Raw genomic sequence first — 23,458 nt, forward strand, 5'->3', positions numbered from 1 at the left:
TCAAGCTTGGTAATAAAATTCCTCTTTCCAATTTATCAATATATATATATATATATATATATTATCATCCATCATCAAGTTTCAAATATTATCACATTATTCTACAATGTATTATACTTTTATAAATGAACTAATTATTTATATCAAATTTTGTTATTCTTTTGTCAAATAATTATAACACAGTATATTAAACTAAATTTTTTTTTTTTTTTTTGTGAATGTATATTTAAAACTAAAAATTGTATGATATTATTGCATGCATTTTTATGGCTGTCAATTTTTTTTTATTTACTTTAATAATGACAAATAAATAAGTTCGTGATACTTTTTATATTTATCGATTTATCACTTCGTTAAAATAATTGTATCAAATAATGTGTTAATCAGGTTTAATATTATTAATTATAATATCCATTGATTATAAAATTTAGCCATCAATTACTTATGTGCTAATTTCAATATAATTATTCAGCCTTGTCAGTTTGCGTGCGTGTGTGTGTGTGTGTGTGTGTGTATGTGTGTGGGTTTTTGTTTTTTTTTGGGTGAGTATTCAACCTCGAATTGAAAACACAGAAAAGCTATTATAATTTCATGGATTCATCTGCCCTTTAAATTGTGGGCCCCAAGTGATGATTACAGTTTGAGTGTTTGATCGTGACTGTATAGTGAGTGGTGATTCCGTTGTCGATGTAACCTTAAAACACGTTACAAAAGCCTCCACGACAAATAATGAAACTTTATGGAAGATGTTGGTGGGGACAGTGATCGCAGCATTGAAAAGTACTATCGACATGATGGTATGGATGCACCGAACTCATTTCTAAGCAGTGAAACAAATATCGCCGACACAGGTGATGAGTCGACGATAGTATTGGATGTCGGAGGCCGTCGACACCAATGGGAGAGAAAAAAATTTTATCATCAGTGCCAAAGAAATATCATCGGGGTCGAAATATATCACCTGAATCGTCGAATATCAGAAAGAGTTTTAGTTTTAAGGTGGAAAATAGTGGAAAATGAAGTGAAAACGCCGGTTGTCGATGGAATTGTCCATGAAAATCTTGATCGGTCCTCTCTCATGATTTGCGAAAAGACCTATGTGTATGTGTGTGTTTGTGTGGGAGAGGAGCTGTCTGAATAGGTGAAGAAGAAGAAGAAAAAAAAAAGAAAAAAGAAAAAGAAAGAGAATGAGTGGGAGAGAAATGCCATCCAATAGAGAGAGAAGAGAGAGAAAGAGAGGGAGGAAGAAAACGAAGGGAAGAGAGGAAGAAGAAGAAAGGAGAACAAAAAAATCTTTCTTCCCACGTGGGGGAAAATGTAACACCCCGTCCCGAAGTACACCAGAAATTTTTCAAATTTGACCAAGGTTGACCGGGTTTGACCGTCGTTGATCGAGAAGGGGTCAAATGTTGACCTTTTGTTCCTAATGGAATTTCACATTGACCGAGACACCATTAAAAAGTATACATTGTCACGAGTTCATAGACTAGTAGCACGTCAAAAACGGAGCTACGGTTTGAAAGTTATGAGTAAAACAAGCTGAGGTCCAAACTGTCCAAGGGGTGCAGAGTTGACTTTTTGTTCATGCAAAGTTGAGCTTTGACTCATGCATGTTTGTGAAGTACTCATCGATACGAGTTCATAGACTAGCGGTACGTCCAATTTGGACATATAGTTTGAAAGTTATGAACCTGCAAAATTTTTCAAATATAGTATTATTTTAATATTATTTTTAATATGTGAACAATGTGCCACGTGTGACTTAATAAAAGGTGCCATGTGTTACAACGGTGAGATGTCACATGTCAACTATGATTAAATACCATATTATTTTATTATTATTTTATACAATAATATTATTTTAATATTATTTAATTATTTTCTTTTTCTTTCTTTTTCTTTTCTTTTTTTTTTCCTTTCCCCACGTGGGAAAAACACCCACCCCCCCCCCCCCCGGAATTCCTTCTTCTTCTTCTTCCTCCTTCTTCTTCCTTTCCTTTCCTTTTCTTCCTCTCGGGTCCTTACCGTTTCTTAAATTACGGCCACCGGACAGCCACACGCACCAGCCAGGGAGGGAGCCCAGTCCCCGATGATGCCGACCTCCAAATTTCCCAACCGGACGCGCCCAGATCGGGCCGGTGAAGTTGGCGGCGGTGGGTTGAGTTTTTCCGACGATTCTTGCCGTTTCCGGCCAGCCCAGTCCGAATTGCCACCCTTTTCCTCCTATTTTGGGTCCTCTGAGTTCAAATATAATCTCCAATTGTTTAAATTCAAAGTGGTTCGTGAGTTATGAGGAGGTGAAATTCTACCGATACTTCCCGGGCAAATTCTGGCCACCACCGGTGGAATTGGGGTCAATGGAGGCCGATAATGCGACCCTCGTTCCACAAGCTTCGATTCGGTATATTACTCGTCAATTTTGGTTAATGTTTGCGTTAAACCCCCCAGGTAACAGGTATTATTTATCTGAATAAAATATTAATTTATTTGAGATGTATAATATTGTTGTTCTAGGAGCACGTATACGTCGTAGAATTGATCCCATGGAGGATCTTGGATTAATTGCGTGCTCGAGATGAGTGATCCACCTTCAAATTAATTTCGGGAATTAAATTTGTGAATATTTTGTGTGAATTGAATATTTGAAATTTATGTTTTATGTGTCAAATATTTAGTGGATTTATATGTGGAAATTTTGATGCCCATATTTGAATAAATTGAATGTATGATTTTTGATAAGTTATGGAAATCTAGATTTTAAGGAAATTTGATATTTAAAGGAATTGTGATTTAATTTTAATTGATTTATTGTGGAATTTATTTGTGAGTTTATTTTGATTAATAAAAAATACATTTATATAAATTTATGCATTGTGGAAATTATTTTATGGTATTGAGGATTTGTGGAATTAAATTATATATGAAATTCATGTGGTTTTAATATTAGTTTTGGGCATGATTTGATTTTTAATATTTCAAGGAAATTATTGGTTTATGTTTGGTGGTTTCAAATTATATAATCCTGCCCTTGGAACATTATTTGATTGATTTTATGATTTGGGGAAAAAAAATTATTTATATATTATTGATGGATTTATGCTGGTGTTATTAAAGAAAAATATGGGAGGTTGAGTTTGAAAAATGGTATAATTCCCACGGTAAATTTTGGAAATACTTGAGTATTTTAATAATAAATTTGGTTATTCGTTTTAGACGTACTCATACAGTACTGGTGTTCTGTACTGTATATGTGAATATGATTAGCGCGCAAGTTATAATGTCTCCCGTGAGTTGCCATTGGACCGAAGGTAGGCAAGTTTGATATTGGCCATAAGCCACCCCCCTCCGTGGCCGGGATGACGGTTTAAGCAGCAGCGCTGTCGGGACGCCGAAGCGACCGTATGCAAGTTTCTCTCTTTAATCTCCCGTTACACGGTGCTCGGGACGCTGGGTATCGTGGGACATCACTGGTATATAGTGAGGTGTGTCAAGTAATTATTTTTTTTATATAAATTTCAATTCCTAAAGTTTTAAAGCAGTATTTAAATTAGAATGTATTTAATATTGTTTTTAATATTTATTTAAATTTAAAGCTTTACAGAAATTTTATGAAATTGATATCGTGATTTTATTACCTATTCTCATTAATTTTTAAAAGTTATTTGCCTTGATTTTATTATTTAAATCGATTGGTATTTTAAAATAAATTCTATTATATTTTTATCATTTGTTTTATATCGATGTTTAAATTGATTTAAAATGTTTCTTTGATTATTTCATTGATTTAATTAATAAGTTTTATAATTTATATATTGGGTCTATTTTTGTTCTGGTGCTAAATTTCTTTAATACAAGTTTAATTATGATTTTAATTATTGTATCCAATAATGTCTTATTCTATATTTTCCTTATAAAATTGGATCCTTAAATTCTTGTATTTTATTTGAAAGTTATTTGATTAATTATTCCTTAATTTTTGGGGTATAAAAGATTGGATTTTGCGAAAATGTTTTAAAAGGGAAAACTTTTCCAATCAAGTGAATCGTGAGGGTTTTGAGAGAAAATATTATTTTCAATTAATTATTATTTATTTATTTATTTATTTTTAATTAATCAAATGTGCTATAATTATTATCACTAGTATAATTGTACAGTAGATATGATCACTCACTGAGATGATTAGTATATCATATTTCTAAATTCTACTTCCCTAGGTACAACGATTGAGAGACGTTGATCGTCCGGGACGAGCCCGACTTCTCAATTCATTGCCGAAAGATCAAGAAGCATTTCCTCCCTTTTTCCTCTTTATCTTGTATTGCTTCCTTATAGGACATTGAATAAATTTTATGTTTATTTATATAATGCTCTGTATACTATATTGGACATTTAGTTATTAATTATGCACTGATTTACTGTTATTCATTTGGAATGCTGTAAATTTGTGAAATCAAATTGTAGTAATGTGGGAGGAATAAAGGGATGTTTATAGAAGTGTGTTTTCAGTGTAGAAAATTTGTGATAAGTTCAACCCTTAGGGGAGGTTCTGCAGGATTTTCCATTGGACGGTCCGGTAGGGTTTTCCTGGGATCAGGGCTTGTTTAGAATTTCGGTAAAGAATTTTGGACGGGTCCTGACAAAAAAAGGAAAAAGAAAGGGAAAAAAAAAATATATATATATATATATATATAAAATAATAATGTGATAATATTACATTGGGCCTCTTTAGAGACTTTTCCTATGCTCAAATATCCAACTTATTAATTGGATTTGCTAAGTTGTAGTTACGGATCTTGTTAGAAAATCTAAAGTTTTTAAAAATTATAGGATTGTAGCATCTCAATACACATCCTTTTATCATTTTTATCTTTTTGTCCACTCTTTTAGTGTTTAATTTGATTTTATCTATTCAAAAATAAAATAAATAAATAAATAAATAACATTATTAGTTTTGTGTTGTATAATATATAGGATTTTAGTATATATACCTAATTGGATAAGTATTTTATTATCATTGTATTCTAATTATTGTATTTTTTTATATTATTTTACTATACTAATGATTTCATATGCAAAAATCTATATTCTAAATTAAATATTTACAGTTTCCATAATTTTATTGGTATTTCTATCGATATCGATATTTCTATAAAATCATACGCTCGATATTTTCGTCGATATCGATAGTTTTATTATTGTTTCTAAGTGCTCCCGGGAGCGTATTATAGTTTTTTGTATGAGCCACGGGTCTTGGTGGACTTGGAGTGAAAAAAACCAAAAAAAAAAAACAAAAAAACACGAAAATTTGACCCCACTTAAGAGGTTTCATCAATGTTGATGGAATATTTTCTTTTATTCCTCTTCGGAAAATAAATAATCCAAGGAAAGGAAAGAGACAGTATATTTAAAAAAATAAATAAATAAAATAGTGTAACTACGCCAAAAACGTAGCCCATAATTGCTGTTCGATCACTTTTCTGGTTCTTGGGGATGTTCACTAGGTGGTACAACGGCACTAGTAGAGCCAACTGTTGAAGTACCATTTATTTCAAAAATTTAAGCTAATAAAAATTGAGTTTTTATTTTTTTTATATTTTTCTCTAACATTTCCCCTCACATATAGATCCGCCTCTTTTGGATTTCTTTTTGGGTCTTTACATGTGTTTTTAATTCTTTGGGTAGAATTATTGAGTTTTGAACTAGAACCTCTTGAATCTCTGTATCTGATACCATGTTGAATTACCATTGATCCCAAAAACTTAAGCTTTTGGAATAAGTGGTATTTCAACACCAACTTTTCTTTTATTTTTTTTTTTATTTTTTTTTTTTGTTGAGAAGAGTAGAGCCAACTTTTTTGTGTGAAATATATAAGTGAAATAAAAGTTCTCTATGCGGATATTTAATGATTCATTAATATATCAAAATTTAGTTGACAAAGTTTTAAATATTTGAGATAATATATAGTTGATGTGATATTGTTACACTTTGTTTATACTGGAATTCCATTAATTTTTGGATGCTACCCAGTCCCACAATTTTTAAAATTTTAAAAATTTAAGTGTTGTCAATTCTTTCAATATTTTAAACTTAATAGTTGATATTATTGATTTAAATTGCAAAATAATTCCACGATTAAACAAGGACGGAGAAGATTACCCCGAAAAAAAAAAAAAAAGGTCTGAAGATTCGAAACCATACATTTATTATCCTATGTTCAAAAAAACCCACCTTTACAATCCAACAACTATCACACACTTCACTATCCATCCAAAAAAGCTAATTCAATGACGGCCAAACCAGCATCTTAGCATCAACTACTTGTCTCTCATTAACCACTAGTCCTTTTTCTTTTTTGGTAAATGCTAGCGAATTAGTTAGTAGGTATGTCATGGAAAAATATATTGATCTACTAGAGGTTTAATTAAGAAAAACGTAAGTTATAACTACGAATTTTTTTTTTTTGGTGAGTTATATATAACTATGATGATCATTGGTAAATCCAGCAATTGGTATGACAGTTTAATTTATAGAAACTTTGAGCATAATTTTTCTTCCAAACAAATTTTTAGCTGTAAGCAAAATCAATTAATAAATGTCATATTAGTTGTCGATGCCATTAGCAGTGGTCACAAAAGTCATCTTATTTTTCGGAAAAAAAAATAAATAATAAATAATAAATAAAAAAGAGGAATAAAACTTAATTATATTGCATGATTTATTAAATTTAGCATTGTCGTTGTTCAAAATACCAAACTCAAACTGTGTCAACATAATTATAAGGATTGATTTTCGGCAATTTATTGAAAAACTTCTTCAAAAGCATCAAATTATATTGTTGGTCGAAGTTGTCACAAGGCGAGAAACAGAGTATAGCAATTGCAAAGGTGCTATCGAAATGGACCCTAGAGGGGGGAAGGACTATTCTTGTTTTAGCACACCGGCTTTCAACTCATGTAAACTGCACAGACAATGTGACTGTCATATCCGATATCGCCAGATAGCTGAAAATGGAACCTCTAAACGGCTTTCTGAGTTTTAAGCAAAGAAGACAGATACAATTTGGACACATATTTTCGATCTAACTTAAGCATGGACTTTAATTTGGATTGGAAACATCAAATATATAGAAAGCTAGAAAAAAAATTTCAAATTATTTGACATTACACATAAACTACTCTGTTAGAAAAGAAAATTCATTAACTACCTTCAAACATGCTAACAACCACTTCAGTAAGCTAGCTACCTTCATATTATGAGCGAATCATCTTGCTTGGGGATTATTGATTTCTCAAAACGCAGTTCAAGACATCCCTTTAATATATTGATTTGTCTCACTGCTGTGCTCGCTGCTACTAGTTTTGGTTTCGCCACTCTTTAATTCCGACATATATTCCCTGCTACAAGTAAATTTTCCTTCATCTTCACTGTAATTGATAAAAGGCACTTCATCCTCACCTTTCATTTCACTAGTAAGTTGCCCATTTAGACTTGTATTCTCCTCTGCGCTCTGTTGGAGCTGCAATGCGAATTCCAAGCTCCACATCACATCGTTCATCGATGGCCGTTCGCTTCCGTTATCAGCCAAGCAATTGATCGCAATCTCACCGTACTTCCTCAGGCATTCTGGTGCAATCTTATCCTTCAGATGTTTATCCACAATCTCATCAAGCATTCCATTGTGACAACAATTGCGGGCCCACTCCGTAAGGTTCATTTGTTTCTTGTCCACTGATCCTAGCAAAGGTGGCCTAGCACATAAAACCTCACACAGGACCACACCGAAAGAGTACACATCGGACTTCTCTGTCAATTGCTGACGCCTGTAGTATTCAGGATCCAAATACCCTAAACTACCCTTGACCACTGTGCTCACATGGGTCTTGGACATGCTGGTGGGGCCCATTTTTGATATCCCAAAATCCGAAAACCTGGCCTCCCATTTCTCATCCAGAAGTATATTGGTTGACTTTACGTCGCGGTGAATGATGGTGTGCACTGCACCTGTATGAAGATGATGAAGCCCACGTGCCGCTCCGATACAAATATGGAGACGTTGTTTCCAGGAAAGCGGTGGATTATCACTGTTGTAGAGGTGCTCCTGGAGTGTCCCACGTGCCATGTATTCGTAGACCAAGATCATCTCATGCTCATCGTTGCAGTAGCCAATTAGAGAGACGAGATGGAGGTGACGGAGTTGGGAAAGCATCTCAATCTCAGTCTTGAACTCATGGGCCCCTTGTGATGACTCCGGCTTGAGCCGTTTGATTGCGACACAGGTGGCCCCATTGTCGATATAACCTTTGTACACCTTTCCAAATCCTCCGTGCCCGACAATGAAAACATCGTCGAAGTTGTTGGTGGCGACTTTGATCTCAGCCAAGGAAAAGCAGCGGCACAAATCTGACGGCAGAGTTGAGCTAGGGGTCTTGGTGGACTTGGTCTTCCAAAAGGAAACTGGTCCCCACCAAGTGCTAGTCCCGTCAATGGAGCCAACTTTCTTGACTTTTCCTCCTCGAAAGAAACCGAGGATGATAGAGAGTAGAACTACACTGGAGACTACACCTGAGACAATGCCGATAATTTTTGTTCGGCTATTCACACCCTTCGTATGCTGTTCACTGGATGCTGCAGGAGGAGATGGCCAGATTCTTTGAGCGTGAGAATTCGGACCAGCGAGATTGTTCAAATTATCGCTCAATTTGAAGATCTCGATGCCGTTCAAGATTGCATCGATGTTTATAGATCCCCAATCGTACGGAGCTACATGCAGAGCAACAGAGAGGTTTACTTTCTTCTGATCACCTCCATCCTCCGTAAACATTGGCATGTAGTCCTTATAATAAGGAGCAAATTTTTTGCCATAAGTCCAATACAGTATGTCTGCTGCATCCTCCGCGGTTTGATTTGCTATGTAAATGAGAAACACCCGGTCGCCACTTTTGTTCATTACAGATTCAATCTCGCAAAAGTGTAATCTAACCAGATAATAAAACCTTGAATCTACAGGGAATTCCCATGTGAGGTTGTAACTCCTGAGTTTAGCGTTATCATCAATATTCCCGGCAGACCGTGCAGTTAGGTAGACACTAGCCGGTGCGGTGTATGGTTTAATAAATTGGAAGTTGAGGTCGTGATCTTCAGCGGGAAGAACGCTGTAACCAGCTTCCGTTAAGTAGTTATTATCATCTTCCCAACTCCGGTACATACCTGTGTCGCTTGCTGGAGCGATAGCCGATCCCCCAACGTTTATACGATACACCATCTCAAGAGCCGTCTCGTTTTTTATGGTAAAAGGCTCATCCTCCCCGATCAATTTTGCTCCGCTGTGTGGGTTTGAGGTGTAATAAAGATTGGGGGCCATGGATATAATCTCGATTCCGTTGACGAAGGCAAATGAGTCTTATTTTATAGAAACATCAGGAGTGAATGTTATGTTGAGAAAATTTTGCTTTTCAACATTTAGGCAGAATTCTTTTACCATGCCGTATCCATCAAGAGCATCAATACTAAGAAAACCGCTGAAGTTTCTTAGGAGGGAATAATTAGCTGCTTTAACGGAGAAGAAGGCCTTCGAGCTGTCAAAGTCTCCGTATATATCAGGGTAAAAGTGCAAGCTAATAAACTTTTGGCCTGCAGTGACGGGGAAGGAGTAGGAGAATTCGGAGCGAGACAGTCGAGCAGTTTGGTAAGGGACAGGGATGGCGGGTGGATGAACGGCTGTGGAGGTGATCGATGCGTTATTTTGACCTTGTTGAGGGAAAAATTTATGGTTGATATCTAGTTCCCAGGTTAGGTCGTCGAATGCGGGGTTGTTATTATCAGAGGAACCACAGTCTAGCGCTATGCTATCAGAAGGTTGGAAATTCTGCGAGGAGTCATTTGCAGCTCCAGAAGCTATCTGGTGAAAGATCAGGAAGAAGTAGAACGGAAACAGAATACCCATATCCTTTTGGGTTTTGGCGATAAAGATTCCAGTGTTTTAGGTGTTACTAATTGGAGACAGATGATAAGAAACGTCCGGGAACTTTATAGAGAAAATATGGAAATAACTTTCATTCAGTGAATTCACTTCGATTAGTAGTGAAAAGGCAAATGTTTTCACAGTCAACTTCAAGTCAATGACGAACTTTTGGTACATATAATAAAATTGTATATATAGATTATGGTGTCCATAGCCGTTCTTGTTTATAATTTTATTATCATTTTTTTAAGGTAAAATTTCTTTTCCACTTTTTAAATTTTGTTATTATTTTATTTATATATCATTTTTTTTTAAAAAAAATTATTATTTATCTTATTTTAATTCTTTTAAAATTATAAAAAAATTGATTTATAATTTTTTAATAGTTAATTTTAATTTTAATTTTAATTAGATTTTTATTAAATTTTTTTTATTTTTAACTGTTAAAATTAATTGATAAAAACTGATAAATGAACATAAATATAATATTAAAAAATTACTAATAATTTTCAAAAAATATATAAAAATTAAATGAAATAATAATAAAATTAAAAATGTATAAATAAAATTTGATATTTTCTAAATAATAATAATAATCAGAGGGGTCATAAAAAAAATTATTATTATTATTATTTCTTAAAAGTGACGGAGTTTATTCATATTTTTAAAAATCTGAATATTTAAATAGAGCAATATTTATTTTGCATTTTTTTAAAAGCTAATATTGTGACCGAGAAAAGATTTGGAAAAAAAAAAAAATTCATGAAAAGTTGCCACGTGAATACAATGTCTGCAAAAATTTACTAACTGGCAGCCACGAAAGTAGGTTTAGCATCCACTATAAGTTGAAGCCAAGGAACACACAGCAGGGGCAGAGTCGTAAAGCTAAAGAGTGGGAGGAAGATACCATGGAAGCACCGAAGGGCCTCTCTCTAACACTCCTAGTGACCACCACGATGGCGATGCTGCTGATGATTCCAAGCACTAGTCAATGCGGCGCTAGTGGTACAATTTCACTGAATACACACGGTACCAACACCTCGGTCAACGACGATTCCCTCTCTGCTTACCAGGACGTGGAGCTGGAGTTCCAGATGGATTCAGAAATTAGGGCAAGATACATGATAAGTTTCAGCACAAGAACGTTGGTAGAAGTCTTCACAAAAATAAACCATCATTTTGTGGTCGTAATGGTAGATAGAGAAACTGCCACGGCCCACCCGGTAGCCCAAAAGTACGAGAAACTTGTAATCCTGATGCATTTAAACGCCCAGGCTGCATCCGCTAGTGAAAAAGGCAGTCATCTGCAACCTAGATAATAGCTGCACCATTTTAATTATTGTTTATTTTTGTGCGTGTGTTCAAGTCCTTAATGAGCTCCATTATTGTATTCCCATATCTTATGCATACGCCTATTGTTATACACATTATGTATTAATAATTCACCACTGCAGTTCCATGTAGATGTATAATGACTATTTTCGTGCTAATTTTAACACTATTTTTATTTTCCTTGATTTTACTCCTTGAATGAATTCGAGTTCTATTTTTGAAACCAAAAGAAGAAAAAATATATATATATATGCATATATACTGATCTAATGATACTTGCATATATTAAATAAGATGAATTCGTTGTCTTTCCCCAAAAAAAATAAAAAAATTGAAGAAAATAATAATAATAATAATAATGATAATAATATTTCCTTGTCTAATCAAATTTAATTTTTTGTTAAAATTTTTGAACGGTGGATGAATGATTTTTGCCATATTTTGGTTTTCCGGCGGGGAAATTAGTACGGACGGTGCCGGGCATAGGCAATAATTAGTGGAGATTAATATCATCTCCTCCTCGATCTGGGAACTATATAAACGTGAATTTTTCTTACTTGATCACTTTTTAATCTCTTTTTTATTCCAGATTTATGCTAAAATTTAGGTGGTGAGAAGAAATTTGCTTGAATTAGATCCTTTGTTTTAGTTGAATTAGTTGAATTAGATCCTCTGTTTTATATATCTATACATATATATATATATATATACATATATATTTGTACATGTTTGATTTTTAATTTTAACTGTTCATTGTTACATAAATGGATCATATTACAAATAACCATCCCTTTCACCTCTTTAGTTACTTGCATTACTTATCATTGAGGATTTACTTTTTCATTAAAAAATTTAATGATAAAAAATTTAAAAGAAATTAAATGAGACCCAACTAATTACGTGCGAGCCTTATTAATGGTAATAAATAGCTTTACCTTCGTTTATTACTTTCCAAATTAAAGAAAGGAATACCCAGTGACTCGGTACTCCAGAGTTATTTCCGCAATCTTGGACTTTTTACATATAAAATTCACGTCCAAGGTATTTTTCCTTTTCATTTTTTTTTTTTTCCCCTCCAACAACAAATAACAGTCTTGTATTATTTCTTTAAATAATAATGACCTCTAATATTTATTTCTCTAAGGATCGTTCCAGGTTTTTTCTTAAAAAACAAACAAAAAAGAAAGGGGAAAAAAAAAAAAAAAAGGATGCACGGTCTCAATGATTATGCTCAGGAAACTAAAAGCTAGGTAATTGTACATATAGAATATTGCAACCTATCCTGGGTAAACTAAATTATCCCCTAAATCAAGGATTATGATGGTTTGTCAAATTTCTTTGCACAAAGAACACTCCCATTTATATAATTGGTATGCAAGACCATTTGGTGTCATAACTTATTTATAATCTAACTTCTAATAATATTTACCTAAAATCTATATACTTTATTATTATTATTGATGAAATATATGCTTTATTATTTATTTTATAACATTGTGTGTGTGGTTATAAATTTATGGATAGTTAAATCACGTTGCTCTGTTTTTTGGAATTGGTCCGTCGCACGCCTAACGATATTTAGACAAAGTTTTGGTGGCTGACCTTACATTTAGTATCCAATGACTATTAGACAATGTTTTTTGAAAGCACATTAAGTGTCTGCCAGCTCTGACCTGCACTGCTCTGATTTCTAAATCTCATCTACTATCCCTCGCTGCTTTATAGATTTTTCTTAAACAAACGATTGGCAGCGGACCCACAAAAGGATTCCAAGGGGCATCGTTATATAATATGGTTGTTTATATTTTGACTTGTGGTGCGGAAAGATACAGATGTATACAAAATTACAATGTGATGTGGCTATGTTTTTAGTACGACTAATTATAGTGTTTACGTTTACTAAATTAGGGATTAATTTTTATTTTTTTTCCTAAAATTTCTTTAGGATAAAAATTTAATTTTCTATGCTTTGGTGGCAATACATAATAAATTAATTGCAAATTTTTAAATACAAAATAAGCACACGCTAAGAAGACTGATGAGATATAATAATTTGGGATGGTTTATTTGTGGAGATTTTAATGAGATTTTGTCTTTGCATGAAAAGAAAAGTGGAAATGATCATGCTAGTTCTCCGATTTACTGTTTACGTTATGCTGTGGATTTTTGTCATCTCGCAATAATGGTTATTTGGGATATAAGTTTACATGAACTAATAGAAGAGAGGATCAGGCTATTGTGCAAGAAAGAATTTATCCAGTTTCGGTAACTATTGAGGGAAATTAATTCTCTTCCCTCGAATAGCTGTGAAAACATATTGTATCGTTTGTCTTGGATCACCAAGCTACAATTTTAAGTATAATCAATATCTTTTCAAACCATTGTAATTCTTGAACTGAATAACATTTATACTTTGTTCCAACAAGACAACCAATGAAATAGCTAAGAACTTCAACGAGTAAATTAAAAAGTACGAATTCCCCTGATTTCCTAAATCACTCTCCATCAATAGGTCGATAAATAAATTATAAACCTATGACAATATATAAATTTATCTTTTAGTTTTTATTATTTAATTTTTCCTAGCCAATGTTGATACTCGTGAATCCTTTTATGGCCATTGGAACAGTAAGATTGTCAGAACCTGTCCAAAATTCCTTTCCGGAACCGTAGACAAGCCCTGATCCTAGGAAAATACCACCGAACCTTCTAATGAAAAATCCGGCAACACCTCTTCTAAGGGTAGGACTAACCAAAAATTTCTTGCACTGAAAACACACTTCTATAAACATCCCCTTATTCCTCCCACGTTACTACAATATAATTCCACAAATTTGCAGCACTCCAAATGAATAACAGTAAATCAGTGCATAATTAACAACTAAATGTCCAATACAGCATACAGAGCATTATACAAATAAATGTGGAATTAATACAATGTCAGATGAAACAATACAAGATAGAGAGGAAAAAGGAAGGAAATGCTTCTTGAACTTTCGGCAATAAACTGAGACATCGGGCTCGCCCCGAACGATCAACGTCTCCCAATCCTTGAACCTAGGGGAACGGAATTTAAAAAATATGAGATGCTAATCATCTCAGTGAGTGACCCTAACTACTGCACAATTATAAAGCAACGATACTTAAGGCACATTTGATTAATTGGGAATAAATAAAAAAATAAATAGTTAATTGAAAATGATATTTTCTCTCAAAACCCCCACTATTCACTCCGTTGGAAAGGTTCTCTTTTTAATACATTTTCAGAAAACCCGTTATTTGTATTTCCCGAAAACCAAGGAATCAATTAGTCAATTAAATATCAATAAAATATAATAAATCAAGCATCCAAAATTTATAATGAATAAATTAATTTATTGAATAATTAAGTAAATGAAAAATTAAATCAATTTAAAATCCTCATTCAAATAAATAATAAAAACAGCATTAATTATATTCTTAATTTCAATACAATTTCAAAATATTTATTTTGAAATTCAAGTTCTGAAAATCACTTGATGCACCCACTATATACCAGTGGCGCCAACAGTACCCAGTGTCCCGAGGTACCGCCAGACAGAAGGTTATAGAGAGAAACCGGCATACGGTCGCGTGGCGTCCCACCGCGCCTCTGCAAACAGGTGTCCCGGCCATGGAGGGGCGGCCTACCATCATCCGATGGCAACCACAGGACAACTCCATAAATCACCTGCGCGCTACTCACACCCACCTGCACGCAACTCACATCCCTGTGCGCACTAATTACATCCATATACATAGAACACCAGTACGTGTATGGTGCATCTAAAAAAATCATAAAACCAATACATCTCAAAATCTCAAATTTTCCATAAACATTCCGGGTTTATTCCATCCAATTAAACCCGTAAATTTTCCACAATTCCTTTATAATCATCGTCATAAATTCATCGCATAAATACCATAATTTTCAAATCCACTAGCTATCAATTCCATCAATTTAAATATTCAAATTTTCCAATGGTATAAATATTTTTGAAATATAATAAATTAAATCACATAATGTGCTATGGGCATAATTATAAAATTTGAAACCACCAACTTAAACCAATATTTTCCTTGAAATATTTAAAAATCAAATCATACCCAAAAATAATATTAAAATCCAAATATAATTAATTAATTGAAACCACCTTACTCATGCGTGATAAATACAATTAAATCACAATAAAAATTAGAAATTCATTTCTAACCCAACTTTTCATTTAGCAGCAATAAACAGATGTATACATATAAAATAATATTTTTCCCATAATTAAATTCAATTTCCACCACATGAGCATAATTCTGGATATCAAATTAATACAAAATAAATATAATTAATCACCCCAAAATAATTTAAAGGTGAGTCACTCACCTGCAGCACGCAATTAACCTAAGATCCTCCATGGGATCAATTCCACGACGCACACGTGCTCCTAGAACAACAATTCACACACAGTCAAATAAATTAATATTTTATTCGGATAAATAATACCCGATACTCGGGGGGTTAAACACAAACGTTAACCAAAATTGATGAGTAATATACCGAAACGAAGCTTATGGAACGAGGATCGCATTACCGGCCTCCATTGAGCTTAATTCAACCGGCGGTGGCCGGAATTTGGCCGGAAAGCTTTAGCCAGTTTTGACCTCGTATCTCGCAAATCGACGGGAGTTGAGTTAATCGGAGCTCAGAATCGGAATTAGAGGGTCCAAATTAGTGGGAAATAACCGGTTGCACGACCGGTGGCTGTCGGAAAACTGGCAAACCAGCGACACACCGGCCGCCGACGTTGGAGGCCGATCCCGGCTCGTCCGCTGGCCATTCAGTCGGAGAATTGGCCGCCGGTGTCGCCCAGTTAAGGGCTTTCACGTCGGCCGGCGCGTGTGGCCGTCCGGCCACTGAAATTCGGCCAAAACGATCGGTCAAAGAGAGAGAGAGAGAGAGAGAGAGAAATCCTTGCCCGTGCTTGATGGGCTCGGGAAAGAAGGAGAAGGGAAGGAAAGGAAAAGAAAAGAAGAGAAAGGTATTTTCCCACGTGGGGAAAAGGAAAAAAAAGAAAAGAGAAAAAGAAATAAAAATAAAATAAAATAATTAAATAATAATAAAAATATTATTATTATATAAAATAATAATAATAAAATAATATGGTATTAAGCATGGTTGACATGTGGCATCTCATCATGATGACACATGGTCACATTTATTAAGTCACACGTAGTACATTATTATACGTTTAAAAAATAATATTAAAATAATACGATATTTTAAAACTTTGTAGGTCCATAACTTTTTAACCAGATGTCCAAATTAGGCATGCCGCTAGTCTGTGGACTCGTATCGACGCGTACTTCACAACCATGCATGAGTCAAAACTCAACTTTACATTAATAAAAAGTCAACTCGAGCACCCCTTGACAGTTTGGATCCTAACTTGTTTTGCTCATAACTTTCAAACCGTAACTCCGTTTTCGACGTGCTACTAGTTTACGAACTCGTGCCAATGTGTACTTTGTAACGGTATCTCAGTCAACTTAGAATTCCATCCGAGTCAAAAAGTCAACTTTTGACCTTTTTGGTCAACAATTAACGATCAAAGTCAACGGTCAACAGTCAATCTTGGTCAAAATTGAAAAATTTCCATTGTACTTTGGGACGGAATGTTACAAAGATCAATATTGTCTTGTTTATAATCCAGTAGCAGCCTCTATAAATGCATAAGTAACACATTCAAATTAAATATTAAATTGAAGGAAAATAAAATAAATAACACAATAACCAACTAATTGTAATAAAAACCAAGAACAAAAGAAAATTTTATATAGGTTCCACAGCCCAGCAAAAAGAATTAAGATTGTATTAATATTCAAACTCAACTAATAATATTAAAAAATACTGAAATATAAATAATAATAATAATAATAATAATAAATAATAAGTAATGACTGAAAGCAAAGCCGAGGAAGAATTAACAAAAAAGTTAAAGAGTGAGGGATGTTTTGCAAAAAAAAAAAAAAAAGAGTTGATTAGACTGTTAGTGTTTTCATAAGTAGTGTTTTCCACCCTCCAACTGAAAAACTTGGAGGGGCACAAATGCTGATGTATCCTGCCCGTTCACTGAAATTTTGACATCTATGCTTTACAATTTTAAAGTGAAGCATGTTCCAAAAAAAGGTTGATTAGACTGTTCATGTTTTCATAAATAGTGTTTCCCACTCCACTGAAGAACTTGGAGGGGCACAAATGCTGATGTTTCCTTCCCGTCCACTGAAATTTTGACATCAATGCTTTGCTCTTTAAGAGCGAAGCATGTTTTGAAAAAAAAAAAAAAAAAAAAAAGTTGTTAGACTGTTGGTGTTTTCATAAATAGTGGTTGCCACTCCATAAGCAGAAAACAAAAACTTTAATGGGAGGGGCACAAATGTTGATGTATCCTGCCCGTCCACTGAAATTTTGACATCTATGCACTGCTTTTATATTTTACAATTAATCTTTTTTGGCTTTACTATTATAAAATTAATTTTTTTTGTTTGCCATATTATTCTTCCTCTCAATTCGTCTTTCTTAATCTATTTGTCTCGAAATCTGAAATTTTCTTTAAACTTAATCTAATATAAATTTCATTAGTTCAATTATTTGATTTGGTTTCTAATTCTCTTGTTTCTTTATCTTTAATAAACAGCAATCTATACTTGAATATCTATTTTATTTTTTAGAGTTTTTAACTGTATTATCAAAAGAAATTTATAAAGTTTCATTAAAAATATATATTTTTAGTTCCAATTCAAAATTATTATTAAAAATATTTAACAATTAAATAATTTTCAAAAACCTTTTTATATACTTTTATTTTTCATTTCAAATCTCTCCATTTAACTCATACTCTAACATAAATTAAGATTGTATAAAAAATGGTTATACAAATTATGAAAACTTGAAAACATAAAAGAGAAAGATACATATATTTTTTTCTTTTTTATTTTGCAATGCTTTATTTTGTTTTGCAATTTTGTTATTATCATTATTACTTTATCGAGGACTGTTGAACCTTATTTTTTATTTTTCAATTTAAAATTGAACATTATTCGATCAAACTAGCTAAAAATAAGTTCTTAAAAAATATTTGAAAAAACATAATTAAATAAATTTGAATATGTTCAAAAGTACACAGTTAAACAATTCAAAAATGTTCAAAATCTTATTACCAAATAAGTTAATGGAGTTTTTGTGACTATTAGTTTCATTTAAAAGATTTTTGACAAGAAAACAAATTCCATGTAGTTTTGTCACAATCAATTTTGCTCAAAACTTTTCTGATTCGTTGTCTAAATTTGTGTGATGACCCATTCGAGATTTAAAATTAAAATTAAATTTTAATTTGATTTGAGTGAGATTAATGAGTTGGATTATTAATGGACCCTAAATTTGACTTTCTATTGGTCAATAATTTTGATTTGACCAAAATACCATAAGCATAAAATTTATCGATACACATTCATAGACGGACTACACCCCTTATTCTAAGTTACTGTTACAAAATTGTGGTTTTAAAAAATTTTTAAATATTAGTATTTATCTATATCCAAACCAATTTAGATTTTTGTTTTTCAGTAGATTCAAAGTCTACATATACCCCGAAAACTATACCCTCATTAAACAAATTAAAAAATATCTAAAAATTCCCTAAAACTCTCCCTAGACTTGTAGAACCCCAAATCATGTCAACCCGTACTCTTGAGAGAGCCAAATCTAGTTGACCTAATTTGACCATTTTTTGACCTCCTGTCATCGACAAGTGTCAGAGGCCCTGCAAACCCATCTATTGGCTACCTCGGCCATGAAATTGCAAGGCCAACTGATCGGTAATTTGCTAGGATCGAGGTTCGAAAGCTGTTGTCAGCCTTTGATTGGGTTGTCAAAATTTCAATTTTTTTTGGATATTTTTAGGTGGCCCCATATACCCTTCCTCCCGATTTTGGACCTTTTGAATCCATTGGTACCCTCCATTGTCGAAATTCTTCACGGTTTGAGATATCCATCAACATTAATTTTGGCCGAGTTTTTTGACTTTTTTGGGCCACCAATGGTGTTTTTGGACCAAGATAAGTTTAGATTTTGTTACTCAATTTACAAGCTTTCCATTTATATAAATTTTTTAAATTTTGGAAATCATTTAATAAATTTTTTTATTTTTTATTCAATTACTTTAATACCGGATAAATTTAGATTGTTTTTGGACATAATTTGACAAATTAGATGAAATTAAAGTTAGATGAATGAAATTAGGTGTTGGTGGGATCAAATAGAAGGTTTAATTTTAAGAAATTGACCTCCGAGTGAAAAATTCCAATTTTAGATATTAAGTATTTAGGACTCACAGTATAATTAAACTGAATTTTAAAATTTTAGTGCTATTAAAGTTATTTTAAGATATTGGTATGCATCACATGTTTTTGGTTTAATTTTAAGAGTGTAAGAAATATTTTATTATCATTTTAGACATTTGGACTAATATTTGAGGCGATCCGACAGAGGACCTGGTTTAAGTTGTGATATATAAATAAACTTTATTTTTTAAAATGGTTTTAGAAATATGAGTTTGACTATATGTTATATATAGATTATTCTATTATTGGAATTATATGTTTTATTTACATGCTATAAAATAATTATTTTATTTATCATATTATAGTATATAAAAAAAAGAATGATTTCACTTAAATAAATTCTGAATTACTGTTATACAAGTATATATATATATATATATATATTCATGTTGGTATATATGGACACGATGATTATAGGAACTATTCAAATAGTTATATAAATATACTAGATTTTGGATTATTATGTACCATATTGTACCATGATTATAGATTTTTTGTATTGTGGTTAAATGTACTTATTTGACCATCATCTGCTTAATCACGTGTTTTTTTAAGTTGGATGGGAGATCTTAGTCTATGACGCCTCTAGAACATTAATGGTCACATTGACAGTTTCCCTTTTTCTCTGTAGTCGATAACACACTAGGATACTAGTATAATCAAGTGATAGGTTATGATAATAGATAAGGTACATAGAGTTATTGTTATTACACTATATTACAGCACATGATTATTTATATTTTTGATAATTATAATTCATAACTTATAAAATATTATTTTATTATCAGATTGAGAATATTATCTTGTTCTAAATTTCCTTATCCTACTATTTATGAAATTGTTATAATGGAAAAAATTAAGGGTTTTGTAAAAATTATTTGTCAAAATGAAAAAACTTTCAAAGAAAGAAAGTGAGGTCTTGAAAGAAATGATTTTTTTAAAAATAATATTTATTTTTATAATATCATACTTGTTCACTCACTAAACTCATCTCACAGTTTTGTATATTTTTTTTAAAACTGATTCCCCTAAACTTAGGCTGACAGACAATTGGTGTTTACTATGTCTGGGCACCATTAAGTCATCATCACTTTTGTCTATTTCATTATTATTGCATCTTCACATTCTATTCTTTTTCATTATTGATGTATTATTTTTTTTCTGCTTTTTTATGAAACTATTATATTTTTTACATTTATCTTTGAACTTATTTATTTTCTTTTAATATGTTTTACTGGATAATACAAGAGCCTGTTAAAGATTTGGATAAGGTATTAGATCAATTATCACTTGTCAAATTTAACTTAATATATATATATATATAATTTTTTTTTTTCAGGAGTTGAAACTCTTGATGGGTATTATTATTATTTCAGAATTTTTATAAAAAATGATTATTTTTGTTTTTCATGCTATTGGGTTATATCTAATTTTATGAGAAGGTTCGCTAAACTTTCTGTACCAATTTAGTGGGGCTTCCCTAGGTGTAACAATCATGAGTGCTTGAAAAGGATCTAGGAAAGGTCCTGTCACTAGACCATCAATTTCCGTAGAGTTGTGTTTTGAGTTGTGAAGGACTAGTGAAGTAAAGATGTTTTTGGCTTGGTTAGGGAGCGAGTGGTGTTTAAGTTTAAGTTGTGAAGGATTTATGAAAACAAATACGTTTTTGGCTTGGTTAGAGAGTATATAAATTTAAATAATTTATAAAATAATTTTATATTTTAAACTCATTTAATGGTAGTATGGAAAAAATTAAAGTGTGTAGAGTTCTTTCGAAATTGCCATATCTCTATTTTTTTTTTTTTCTTTGACAGCATATTAACAGAGAACAAAATTGAGAAAGAAGAAATCGAGAAATTATAAAGAAACAAGCACTCCACACCAATTATTTTTTTTGTTTTTTTTTTTCCCTTGGAAGGTTATAAATAGTTTTTCCTGTTGCATTTAGGTCATGGCAAAAAATCAAAAATACATAGTATAAGGACAAAATTTGATTCTTTTATTTTGTAGATACAATGTGGGAGAAATTCTTGTTGGACTTGAGAGGAATGAAAAATCAAAAAATTATAGAATATATGCATATGAAAAGAAAAACGAAGGATGGTGAGAATGAGATTTAAACTTTAGAAACAGTGGGACTGATACACTCTAGAAAGGGCAGAGCGACCTGTAAAGGACTTTCACCACTGGCTAATAATTTATTTGATTCCTAAAATCGTTTAGAAAACAAGAAAAGGAAAAAGAAAGACATCGTGCGATTGAAGCTTTTATGAAACTTTTATGAGATGTATGAAAAAAAAAAATTTTTTTTTAAAAATTAAATTAAAAAAAAAAAAAAGAAGAAGAAAGAGAAGGAAAAGTTTAAAAATAATTGAAATACACGTGTTAAATTATGAATGGAGGTCGGACTACATCAGCAATACAATGGTCAAGTTTTTCTCCAATACAAAAGCTTGCTGACAGTAATTACACGATAAGGCTAATCCTAATAGCTTCAATCTTGATCATTCCGTTTAAAATTAATAAATTATATATATATCCAATATTTTTATTTAGTATAATACTATTTAAATATTTATTCATTTTTAAAAAATTTAGTATAAAAATAAAATTAAATATTTCAATTAAAATTTTTATCATGTAAAATAGGGGTAGTCAAAGATAATAATAATAAATAAAAAAAAACCATAAGACTTTTTTATCTATTATAAATCAATTTAATAATTGTAGATAAAATATCCATCCATTTACAATTATTATCTTCAAAATTCAAACCTACCTGATTCATATCCATTCACATAAAATTTTATATGCATCTAGATTCTAAAACTTCATGAATATCTGAAAAAGAGTTACTTTTTAGCTCAAACATTGCCTCAAATATTGTTTATTTTGCTAAAAATAAAACAGTAATTGGTATGAACAATTTATACCATCAAACAACCCTTGCAATTGGTGGCTTTGGTTTGGACCTCATCTTGAAATAAAATTGTCCTGGCAATAATTTTATTTTTTTATATATTCGATTGATTTCTTTTATGTGGAATTTTAACTGCTAATAAATTCATGTTTATATTAATGGATTTCTCCTCAGCATGTTATGAGGATTATACACAATGTACAAAAAGCAGCAGAGCAAGCATAGAAAATTTTTTTCTGCTCCTATATTAATGGATTGTGTCTCAACAATGCCAAATTCAGGACATAAGTGATGAGTCCCCTCGATCAGTTCAACCAATATTGCTTGCAAAAATTCCTAATTTGGGGAATCATAATTCCCAATTGCTTTGACTAAATTTAACTTTAAACTATCAATTTACAATGCCACATTCTTATTTATTAGACATCAGAAAGGGGTACTAGGTAATTAATTAAATCAGTTTTATGGATATGAAATGTAACATGTCCCTGTTTCAGTGTTTTGTTTTCCATCAGATTGCAAAGACTGGGGAAAGTAGTGGAACCTAGTAGTTACTTGGGCTGGGCTATTTGTTTTTGTTTCTTTGCGTTCAAGAAAATCCAATTGTCTAATACTACCTCCAGGGCATTAGAAAAAGCATTCCTTTGACTGCAGGGTATAACATTAAAATTGAGGCCATGTTCAAAGGTTGCTCTCGTTGGTTCCTGTAGTGGTGGAAAAGTATTCTTTCGCTCTGCTAAAGCATTTTAGTTGTTGCTCCATTATAATTTTCTATTAAGCAAAGGGAAGCATTTTTGTTATTTTGGGTTTACATGACTAGAAATATCTGCATA

General features: G+C 32.1%; 1 protein-coding gene and 1 long non-coding RNA gene across 2 annotated transcripts in view; both read right to left on the bottom strand.

The window, feature by feature from the left end:
* LOC132803461 (uncharacterized) overlaps positions 1-23,458 on the bottom strand; it is a 466,094-nt gene that overhangs the window by 271,214 nt on the left and 171,422 nt on the right. The gene's annotated exons all lie outside the window — the stretch shown is intronic.
* LOC107416433 (receptor-like protein kinase FERONIA) lies at positions 6,999-10,182 on the bottom strand. The gene is given in 1 exon segment (XM_016024917.4): positions 6,999-10,182. A coding segment is annotated over 1 exon segment (2,643 nt). The 5' UTR covers positions 9,944-10,182; the 3' UTR covers positions 6,999-7,300.

The sequence above is a fragment of the Ziziphus jujuba genome, chromosome 4 (genome assembly GCF_031755915.1).
Source record: "Ziziphus jujuba cultivar Dongzao chromosome 4, ASM3175591v1".
NCBI classification, from domain to species: domain Eukaryota; kingdom Viridiplantae; phylum Streptophyta; class Magnoliopsida; order Rosales; family Rhamnaceae; genus Ziziphus; species Ziziphus jujuba.